Source organism: Anguilla rostrata, chromosome 8 (assembly GCF_018555375.3).
Source record: "Anguilla rostrata isolate EN2019 chromosome 8, ASM1855537v3, whole genome shotgun sequence".
NCBI classification, from domain to species: Eukaryota; Metazoa; Chordata; class Actinopteri; order Anguilliformes; family Anguillidae; genus Anguilla; species Anguilla rostrata.
This window is the reverse complement of record NC_057940.1, coordinates 15,297,892-15,308,421: the sequence shown is the minus strand read 5'-3', so window position 1 is coordinate 15,308,421 and position 10,530 is coordinate 15,297,892. Positions and strand designations below refer to the sequence as shown.

General features: G+C 42.0%; 2 protein-coding genes across 4 annotated transcripts in view; one reads left to right on the top strand and one right to left on the bottom strand.

The window, feature by feature from the left end:
* The first annotated feature begins 273 nt into the window (after nucleotides 1-273).
* On the top strand, nucleotides 274-8,465 carry riok1 (RIO kinase 1 (yeast)). Its single transcript, XM_064346660.1, has 17 exons — nucleotides 274-464; nucleotides 777-999; nucleotides 1,208-1,298; nucleotides 2,019-2,088; nucleotides 2,194-2,236; nucleotides 2,341-2,433; nucleotides 3,048-3,160; nucleotides 3,294-3,374; nucleotides 4,593-4,679; nucleotides 5,035-5,172; nucleotides 5,281-5,384; nucleotides 5,884-5,990; nucleotides 6,188-6,253; nucleotides 6,782-6,901; nucleotides 7,088-7,141; nucleotides 7,492-7,623; nucleotides 7,890-8,465. Exons 1-17 carry the CDS (start codon nucleotides 409-411, stop codon nucleotides 7,998-8,000), a joined length of 1,689 nt encoding a protein of 562 aa, XP_064202730.1. The 5' UTR covers nucleotides 274-408; the 3' UTR covers nucleotides 8,001-8,465.
* Nucleotides 8,466-8,753: 288 nt separating this feature from the next.
* nebl (nebulette) overlaps nucleotides 8,754-10,530 on the bottom strand; it is a 54,542-nt gene continuing 52,765 nt past the window's right edge. For 2 of the 3 annotated variants that reach the window (XM_064346663.1, XM_064346665.1), the window contains exon 7: nucleotides 8,754-10,205. In XM_064346663.1, coding sequence (XP_064202733.1) covers nucleotides 10,026-10,205 — 180 coding nt within the window. In that variant the 3' untranslated portion in view covers nucleotides 8,754-10,025. The remainder of the gene's footprint in view (nucleotides 10,206-10,530) is intronic. The other variant, XM_064346664.1, reaches the window with a different exon arrangement.

Below are 10,530 nucleotides of genomic sequence, written 5' to 3'. Positions count from 1 at the left end.
ACTAGCCTTCGAGGAAAGGGGCATGCAATAATATTTATATCGTGCACAACACTATCAAGTTATGGTAGCCTATTTCATTTGGAAATAATTTAATTTGCAAGAAAAATAATCAGTTTCAATATTTCATATTTTATTAATGTTTTACACCCGTAGCTTTTGTGCAAGATGGTTTGAGACGTTCTAAACAGAAAAGCCATCGAAATGGAATATCAAGTAAATAATGCTCAAACGCGTTTTACATAGGAGCATGTTGTGGGGTGCATATTGAGCCTCTGCAGTTTCCGTAATCACGTTGTTGAAATTACATAGGAAGAAACGTGCGCTTTGACATAGCCTACTAGAAGCAGCCTCTCTGGACGAATAAACAATATTTTTTCATTTGAAAATAGTTTTCACTGTCAAATCGCCATGTCTGACGCACAGGTTGTACCTGGCCAGTTTGACGACGCAGATGAATCTGAAAGGTTTGTATAGCTTAGGTAACAATTAGCTACCTAGCTGCCAGCATTTTGGAGTGTGGATTCTGGTGCTGCACTGTTGAATGTGCGCTAGCTAAGTAAGATAGCTTCTTGGTGATTTGTTACAGTCTTTTCAGTGATATTACTTAGCAACGGTCGTAGACGTAGCAAATACGTGGGGACAATGAGTTAGCTAAATTTAGCGATATGAATTACGGTCTAATATTTAGTGCTCTAAATATGTAGCACGTTACGCGCTTACTTCACTGCTGGAAAATAATAGACTATTGGAGGACATTTTCCCTTGTCTCCGTGCAGCGAGGAGTCCAGCTGTGACCTACCGACTGGAGAAATACCGGCGCTACAGGTGGAACTGAGCGGAGTGAACCTAAATGCACAAGCTGAGGACCAAAGAGAGGAAGAGGAAGATGAAGATGAGGTGGATGATGATGATGATGACGACGACGAGTGGGATTGGAGTCAGAATGGGAGAGATTTGACCAAGCGCTACACAGCCCTGAGAACAGGCCTTAATCAACAGGTAACAGTTAAGGATGCCGTACAGTACATTGCATAGGACTATTATGGAGTGTATCATTTCAAAATAGAAGACTTTGTCATTAGGACAAAGATCAAACACAGCATGCAGTGTGATTTTGTTTAGATGAAACAATGCTGAAGGCGTTGGTTTGGTAAGCAAACAGTTGTGATATAGTTATTGACATACAGTGATTTTTGTTGTTTTGTAGGCAAATAAACAAAATCCCAGCAGCAAATCAGCGAAGATGTCTACCCCCACCGACAAGGCACTGAGGAAATTTGAGCATAAAATAAACCTTGGTGAGGCCAAGAATACTGCCAAATAGAACTTCAATAACCCTAACATTCAGTTTGCTAATGTTGCTGTACATACCGTTGCTATGATTTATTTTATTGTAAGTGTCTCTGGGTAAGAGCTTCTACAAAATTGAAGTAATGAAATAATGATGAAGTAGAAGTTAATGATATAGCAATGAGCAAAGATCTGCACAGCTTTATTTTAGAATCCAAGGCAATATGATGTGTTCCGGCAACACCACAATTAAATTAATTGAATAGAAACCAAGATCCGAATGATGAAAACAGTGCTTGATTTGAATTGGATTAAAAGCCATGGTAGAAGACCACATGGTCAACTGACACTGTAAACAATCAGAATAAACACAAATATTATTGTTCCGGCTCTGGAGTTTGTCCACACTTAGTTTGTGAAACTTAGGGGAAAGATTGTGGTAGTGATTACTAGCAGCAGTTGTCAGCAGTGATTGCTATGGAAGTGCAAGTATATCATGTCATTGCATACAGCTGTGACCTTGAGGAAATGCAACTTTGAATCCCATAATGCACTTTACCTAGACACAGGAGATGGTGACTGCGTCACTCATCAGAACACATTTGAACCACCTGTATTATCAGTCTGTTTCTTTGCCTTGTCTTCATCTCCTACCTGAGAACAAGTAGAGTATGGTGGGTTTTTATAACAATGAAGCACAACTTAGTCAAGCTTTCCTGCTTTCCCAGATAAACTGAACTATGCAGATTCTGTGATCAACAAAGTGACAGAGATGCAGAGGCAAAGGGAAGCAGACACGTATGTGAACAATTTAATGTTTTTCCTCAGTCTTGGTTTGCTCCGTGGGATGTCTTATCATACGCTACTGGTGCCATTTGGTCTTAGAATCTGTTTGTTCTTTAGGTATCGAGTGAAAGACAAATCGGACAGGGCTACTGTGGAACAGGTTTGTGTATGAATAATCCACAATTACTTTGAACTAATCTATAAAACAAAGTTAGACATAATAAAATCCTCTGTTTTTCATGATTTATTTTTCACCTTGGCCAGGTTTTGGACCCGAGGACGCGTATGATTCTGTTTAAGATGTTGAGCAGGGGAGTGTTCTCAGAAATCAACGGCTGCATCAGCACAGGCAAGGAGGCAAGTGTCCCCTTCACATCCTGTTATTCCTTTCTTTCAAGTCCATTTCAAGTCCAGCCACTGGAGAGCAATTGACATTAACCCTTTAAGGTGTAAATTTACAAATATGTTATTAAAATGTTCTTAACTGAACATGGTGATGCTAATGTAACAATCACCACTGGTAATTGAGATCTGTGGAGTTCTGGAACACTGGCTTAGAACTTTGAGTAAAAACATTCTAAAAAACCTTTTCTTGGCAGGGTTAAAAATGTATTTTAGAACAGTTTAAAATGGCGGGGCATTTTGGCTGTGAGCCTTAAACAGGGTAATGTTGCAAGAGACAAAAACAGTGGATTGTCTCCTGCAATATTGCCCTGACAAAGGCTCCCAGTCAAAACGTGTTTGCATTTTGAAGTGTTTTACAATAAATATATTTTTAACTTCCGTCAGTCTCCAAGATTGGCAAGTCCAGTATGGAATTAGGTCTTCACTGATTAACTAGTGGCATTTCAGTAGCCCAAAATAATTTTTTCCACAAGACTATTTGAGTCAGTAGGCCCCTGAATGAATGGCTTTCCTTACCCTGCTGTTTATGCCTCCCGCCCCCTTCCCCCCCGCCCCTCTCTGTACAGGCAAATGTTTACCATGCAACCACCGCTGGGGGAGAGAACAGGGCAATTAAAATCTACAAGACCTCTATTCTGCAGTTCAAGGATCGGGACAAGTACGTCAGCGGGGAGTTCAGGTGAGACGTGCATTACTACGGCTTTATGCGTGCGCTTCTATTTTCTGTGAGTTTTAAAGCGCTGGATTAGTGCTGAGGCCTGACCAATGAGCACTGCCCATTTCGAATAGCGCTGAGAGAGTCTGTCCCCCAGGTTTCGTCACGGCTACTGCAAAGGGAACCCCAGGAAAATGGTGCGGACCTGGGCCGAGAAGGAAATGAGGAACCTGATCAGGTGAGCCTGCCAGAGCTAACCTGGGAAAGTTTTACTCTTCCCGCATTAGCGTTCAGTGGTGGTTGAGTAAGCTAGCAAATCTGACAAAATAGTACAAAAAAAAATATATATATTTTACGTGCGTTTTGGCGTAGCGCTGTCTATAAGATGAGTGTAAATGAAATTCATGATTATGTACAAGAGCAGTAATGGGCTTGTCTGTTCTTTGAAAAAAGATGACTCCGAGGCATTAAGATGGCATGAGATGATTAAGATTTGTGTCCCAATTTAGGGTTTGTGATATGAAATGCCCATGGTATGTTGTGTAAAAAAAAGTTGAATGGAACAACTATTAACTTAATCACTGCTGAATATCAAAGATTTTTTGCAAAAGATTTGGGTTGTTATACATAGAGTATGATCCGTTTTATAAATGTTTTCTAAATTTCTACCTAGGTTTTCACAACCACCAGTGCTTAGTTAGTGACCAAATCAAGCCAGCCTGATTTTTACTAGATGATTTAAATTTTTGTCACATGTTGGCGTTGACTCTGGCACGAATACATTAACGGTTGGATGAATCAGTAAAAATTAAAATAAGCACAGCAGCCAACGCCATTTCAAAATGTCAAATGCAAAATTGAATTCATTTTACAAACTGTTTTGTGTAGAGTGTACTGCACTCATATCAAAGTTGGCACTTAGGCTGTCAATCTTGATTGAACCTGAACGTTAACATTTCACTGAGGGTGTGGGATAATCCAGTAGATCTGTTAGGAGGGAGGTGGCTATGTGGGAGTTTACAGTAATTTAATTTTTCAATACACTATACAGAGACATGTTTCATACTGCCATGGTTTTGCATCATAAAATTTGATTAAAATGAATTCTGGGCTTTTTAATTTTTTTTATGTCTTTTGTAAAGAGACTATTCAAATTCAGCCCTCAGAAAGTATTTCTCTGGTGGTACTTAAGGCCCAGATGATGAAGTGCCTGTTCATGGATTCATGTTTTTCTGAGAATTGTTAAATGTGCTCTTCAAACTGATTGATAAAGTAAACCTACGTTGATAAATTGCGGAATTTAAGCAGTACGGGTAAGTGCGCCAGGGAAATGTGTAATCATGATTAGACAGTGTTCATATGTAAATCCATTTGTGAATGAGGATAATCTGTGTGTCTGTGTGTGTGTGTGTGTGTGTGTGTGTGTGTGTGCGTGTGTGTGTGCGTGTGTCATCAGGCTGCAGACCGCCCAGATCCCCAGTCCAGAACCAATAATGCTCCGCAGCCATGTCCTCGTCATGAGTTTCATCGGCAAGAACGACACGTACGTATCTGTCGGAGCATTCTGGGACAGCACGCAAGCTTGTAAATGTATTATACTGTACAGCAGGCATACAGTGAAATCAGGTTAAGGCTAAGCCGGTCTGCATTTTGTTTGATCATTCGCGTTTCATTTATAAACTAAGTAGAAACAGCAATAGTTGTTTGACCAACAATAGAAAACCTACAGCTCCGATAAATCGTACCTTAAACCCACCTACTCTTAAGACATTAATCCTTTTTTGGCACTGAAGTGTGATCGTATTGGCGTTGTAACTCCAGGTTGTGGGGTTTGTTGGGTCTGGAGGATGGCGGCGTGGTTTAGCGTAGCTGATGGTGTACGTGTTCTCCCGCCCCAGGCCGGCCCCGCTGCTGAAGAACGCGATGCTGTCGGAGTCCAAGGCCCGGGAGCTGTACCTGCAGGTCCTCCAGAACATGAGGAGGATGTACCAGGAGGCCCGGCTGGTTCACGCCGACCTCAGCGAGTTCAACATGCTGTCAGTTTAACCAGCCTCCCACACGCAGGAAGTTCCGGCGTAACCAAGTCTCGTCCGCCGCAGCGTGGCGCAGGGCTCACCGGCTCCGCTCTGTTTCTCTTTTTGAAGGTACCACAACGGCGACGCCTACATCATCGACGTGTCTCAGTCTGTGGAGCACGACCATCCGCACGCGTTGGAGTTCCTGCGCAAGGACTGCTCTAACGTCAACGGTGAGCGCGACCACGGCCTGCAGGCCGCGCTGTTAGCGGCCCTTCTCACCGGCCACGGTCACAGCGACCGCCTCCATTATTATCAGTGGGACACTTGTGCCTGAGAATGTGGAAACAAACCACAAACCTGTCATGGACACGCTGCCACTGCTTGTCAGTTGCATTTTTTAAACATTCACCACTTGACGTAAAAATACACAACCACTCTGCTGCTTTAATTCTTTCCGTCTTTGTTGTTTTTGCAATCAGCTGCCGGTGATGTCATGCTGGTAATGTTGCCATAGAAACAGTTGGACACACCCTATGAGCAATCATCACTGACAGATACTGTAGCTAACAGCTTTTAGAAGCGGTTGAACCTGACCTGTGAGAATGGCACATTAGCCACGTGTGCTAAGAGATTGGATGTTGACTCGGGACCAGAATGCCCCGTCCACAGAGGTATTTGTCAGGTGAATCTGATTGACCGATTGCTTTTGATTGATGTGTCCTCTCTCAGACTTTTTCGTGAAATACAACGTCGCAGTAATGACGGTCCGGGAGCTGTTTGAGTTTGTTACTGACCCCTCCATCACTGGTGACAACATCGACCAGTACTTGGAAAAGGTCAGGAGGATGGAACTTCCACTTTGGAGTAGACGGCAGAGCCTTAGTTACACTGTGTGTGTGTGTGTGTGTGTGTGTGTGTGTGTGTGTGTGCATGCGTGTGCATGTGTGTTTGATAATTGTCAACATTTGCAGCCAGTCTTTGCACTGCCATGTTGCCATGTTAGTGTTAAGAATGTGTGATTTTTATTTTTCAGGCAATGGAGATAGCTTCAGACAGGACAGCAGAAGAAAGGTCAAATCAGGACAAAGTGGATGAAGAGGTAGAGGCTAATCCAGAATTATCATGATGCAGGCTTCCAAATGAGCAGAGAACAAAACTAACTGTAGCACCAGCCTTAACCTTCACTTCTGAGCATAACTCAAATCTTGCTTCGAGCCTAACACTAATCATATTCCTAACCCTACCGCTAATCCCAGCCATAATAATACATAGCACCTCCCATCAGAGCTCAAGAGCACCATCACCTGTAGTCTTATTTATTAGATGTCAAGAAAACACTGATACAGGATAGCATGCAATTCTTCACAGAATAGCTGTCTGAAATGTCATACACCCAAACCCTGCCTCCTATCAGTATGGGATGAACTCAATACCTTATGGTGATTTTTCAGCCCCCCCTAGGAATTACGAAGAAATTTGAACCCTGGGTGACAGAGTTAAGAGTTGGTCCGGTGCAAAAGTAGTGTAGAGCTATCATAATCTGGCATCGCTAAAATTTGTTATACTTGATTTTATTAGCAAACGCCTTGATTCTCTTTCATTATTGAATGCTGTTTTTGAATGGCAGGTTTTCAAGAATGCCTACATCCCTCGCACGCTGACAGACGTAACGCACTACGAGCGCGACGTGGACGACATGATGAAGATGAAAGAGGAGGATACTTTGTTCGCCGCGCAGAACGACAACGTGAGTCTACGTGGGCACAGAACAGGATGTGAACAGGCCTGGTGGGCTTCGTGCTGTGGGCTGGTCACTGAACCGCACCCCCTGGTCTGCCGGCTTATTCATAAAGGCCCAAAAGGTGCCAGCTTTAAAAGTAGAATGCTCACTATTACTATCGGTTTAAATTAATGTGGTGTTTTTGTCTGACAGATCCTGTACCAGACAGTCACAGGACTAAAGAAGGACTTATCTGGTGTGCAAACGGTAAGACTACTGCTAAGGCAAAGCCATTTTCTTCTGTCAAAATTTAAGCGTGCGATGCCTAAGTTAACCAGTCTTTCTGAAATGTGTTTTAAGCAACGCCATGGAAGAATGGCATTGTCTCTGTGCCTGGGTTTTCTTGAAGGTTTGCTGTTGAACCGACCGTATAATTGCCCACTGCATTCTGGGATTTATGAGGCTTTTTTGTGGAGGGACTGTGGCCTGGATTCAGTCTGTATTCATCCGTGACTAATTAGACACCAGTGCTCTGCTCGCTGAACTGTGTTTTCAGAGGAAAGAAACCGAATATAATTATGACTTAAAATCAATTGTCCCTCTGCATCCCCATTCAGGTGCCGGCTCTGTTGGAGGACTGTGATGAGGAGGAGAGTTCGGGTTCTGAGGAAGAGGGAAGTGAGGGGTCTGAAACCGACGAGGAGTGCCCTAACAAGGATGGCGAGGAGGCGTCACAGATTGACAAGAAGGTCAGGCTCAACTCAGCAGGATGTGGAGGGGGGAGCACCTTTCAGCAAAATACAGAAAATGGATTTATTTTTTCATGACGTAAAAACTGTGTGATATTTATCCTGTTGAATGTGGGGTTAATACTGTTTGTAATTGAAGTCTCTGCTTGGGGTTGTTTTCTTTGGTTTCTGTGGTTAAACCTGCTGTGTGAACAGCACAAAGGCTCTTGAGTTTGATGCATGGCATTGCGCACCATTCACACAAGGTGGCCTGCTGTTATTTTTAGGAAAGAAAGAAATTGGCAAAAGACGCCCAAAGAGAGAAGAGGAAGAACAAGGTGCCAAAACATGTGAAGAAGCGGAAAGAGAAAGTGGCTAAAATGAAGAAAGGAAGATAGAGGGGGCAACAACCAAAGATCTCTGTGACTATTTAAAACTCCTCCACCCACAAGGGGGCACCATTCAACAGGCTTTTGGTTATCCTGTCACCAGTACACTCAAGACTTACAGACTTTTCTACAGAATCTAAGTGGTGTGGAATGTTGCTCCTGCCTAATTAAACAATGTGCAATGCGGTCAATGGCAGGCTCTTGCATAAGAATTGAATTGAACTGGAACTAGTGCATGTGATCCAATTGGAGGTCCTTGTCTTCACAGGAACTGTGACAACAAGATGTTGGCAGTTTATTATGATTTAGTCTGTGGGGAGGTTGGTAATACTCAAATTGCAAAATATTTTAAATTTGTGACAACATCGCTACTGCATCAAACACACTTTATTTAAATTGTCTTGACATGTTTGCAAAATGAGATTGATTATGTGTGCTGTGGCTCAGCATAATGGAATAAATTTCCAGATTTTATTTGATGGTCCACTATGAAATGTTTGGTAAAATACTGATGAAATGCTCATATAACACTATTATTAATGAAAATGAACGTTCAAGACAGAGTACCTGGCAATCATTCTCATTGAAAGCAAATTCCCTTTGCCTAGAACATAAATTTTCATTTTGACTGGTGATCCTTTGATGTGAAACCTGAAATATTACCGCATAGTAACCTTGCTTATTGCAGTCTAAGCTTTTAATGCAGCTTTGCATAGAATTAAAGAACATTCATTAATGAAGCAAGTCATCAACTGCAACCGATGATTGACACAGCTGTTTATTTTTTCACATGAGATACTGCAATATACAAAAAAAAAACCCATTACCAGACAGTATGCAACATCTCTTGATTTCCAACTGTTGACTTCAACTTGTGGCCAGTAATTACACACCAACATTGGAAGGGATAATTGCGGCTGTCCTTGAACAGAAAAGGTGAATGGACAGGAATGACCTGTAAATTCTTACAGCTAAGATTCTGTCTCTGGTACATTTATATATTAATTCCTTCATATTTACTGAAAATGGTACAAACCTGTTATACAGTTTGTTTTAGGGTATATAGCATACTTGCTAAATAAAGTAAGTAAGGAGTAAGTATCTTACAATTCTTTGCCAACATTAAGTGTCCTATAATTGACTATAATTTGACTGAATTGCATTGTAGTGTGTATTTTGAAACTTTACTGCCCACCACACACTTATGTGAACTCAAAGCACAACAACATTTGTAGCTTATTTGTTACTCTGGAAATTTTTTAGGCAGTTACATACTCGTTCAGTCCCAATTGCACTAAATGGTATTCACTAAACGTAAAATAAAATATCTGCAAGCCAAGTAGTTTTTGTCAAAATTTCGGAAAGAGATCGGGTCTTTTCCTCTATGTCACAAATCACATGACAAAACATGAGAGTCCATTGTATACTGAACAGAAAGAGTATTTGATCCTTATCTGTCAAGGATTTTCAGTACTGGAGATGGAACAGTTTCCACTTAAGACTCCTTATGCACTCAACTGGAGTGGTAGAAGACGTATGACTCATTCCGCTATTTCTGTCCACAGTCCGCGAGTGGCCAAATCTCGGCATGAAAAAATAATGATAACTCACAGCAGGAAATGACATGAATTACACTTTGTGTGGTACGGGCTAACACAAATGTGTCTGTCCAGCTAATGCTGGGAAATTACACAATGCGGTGTGCATTAAAAGATAACAAAGATGGCTACTGTGCAGCATGATTAATGAGGCAGAAGGGACAGTAGTGAGTAGTCTTCCGTCACATTTATTTAAAAAAAAAATCAAAAGCTAGTGTATCTGTGAATGAAGCAACAGTATGCATGTAAAAAAGGAAATAGATGGGTACTATGCCCCTCTCTGGTCATGGAGGAGTGTAGTGTGTGCCTCTAATGTTAGATGAATGGGCATTGCAATGAAGATAGATACGTGTGCTTTTTTTCCAGAATAAAAGTTCCTGCTACACCTTCCCACCAGGGCCATGTTACCCTGTGGGACAGTTCTGGGGGTCCGACCCTAGTTGAAACCCTCTATGTAGTTGGCGGGGAGCATGCCGGATTTTCCTGTCCTCTGCACCGTGCCGTACATCCAGCCCTCATCGATGGGCTGCACGTTAAAGATGACGTCACCGTCCCGGAAGGACACCTCGTCGTGATCCTGTGCTGCATAGTCGTAAATGGCTCTGTACACTCTCTGCTGTAGGGAAACACCAGAAAGCCCCCTTTCAGTGTGCAATATTAACCAATAATATTTTTAAAAAAAACAGACATTTTGTCTTCAGATCTTCCCATGTCAATTTGGATGAAGTAAATATACAGCATCAAATTGTGGGTACCCATGCTGAACTCTCAGTGGCTTTCCCCATTGACAGAATTCATGGTGGTTATTTATTTAGCTGATTTTTCAGTAGGATTCGTGTATGATAATTCTGAGCATGACAACACGCACCTGAGTGCTGCTGAACTCTCAGTTTAACACAGCTCAGATATGGGTGCATTGTGTTCAGAGATAAAGGTCAATG

Bases quoted from the DNA above. Each gene is read 5' to 3' on its own strand.
- riok1 (XM_064346660.1), top strand. From the start codon at position 409: ATGTCTGACGCACAGGTTGTACCTGGCCAGTTTGACGACGCAGATGAA. The intron at 2,237-2,340 runs GTTTGTGTATGA...CACCTTGGCCAG, and splicing joins ACAGGGCTACTGTGGAACAG to GTTTTGGACCCGAGGACGCG. The intron at 5,991-6,187 runs GTCAGGAGGATG...TTTATTTTTCAG, and splicing joins TCGACCAGTACTTGGAAAAG to GCAATGGAGATAGCTTCAGA.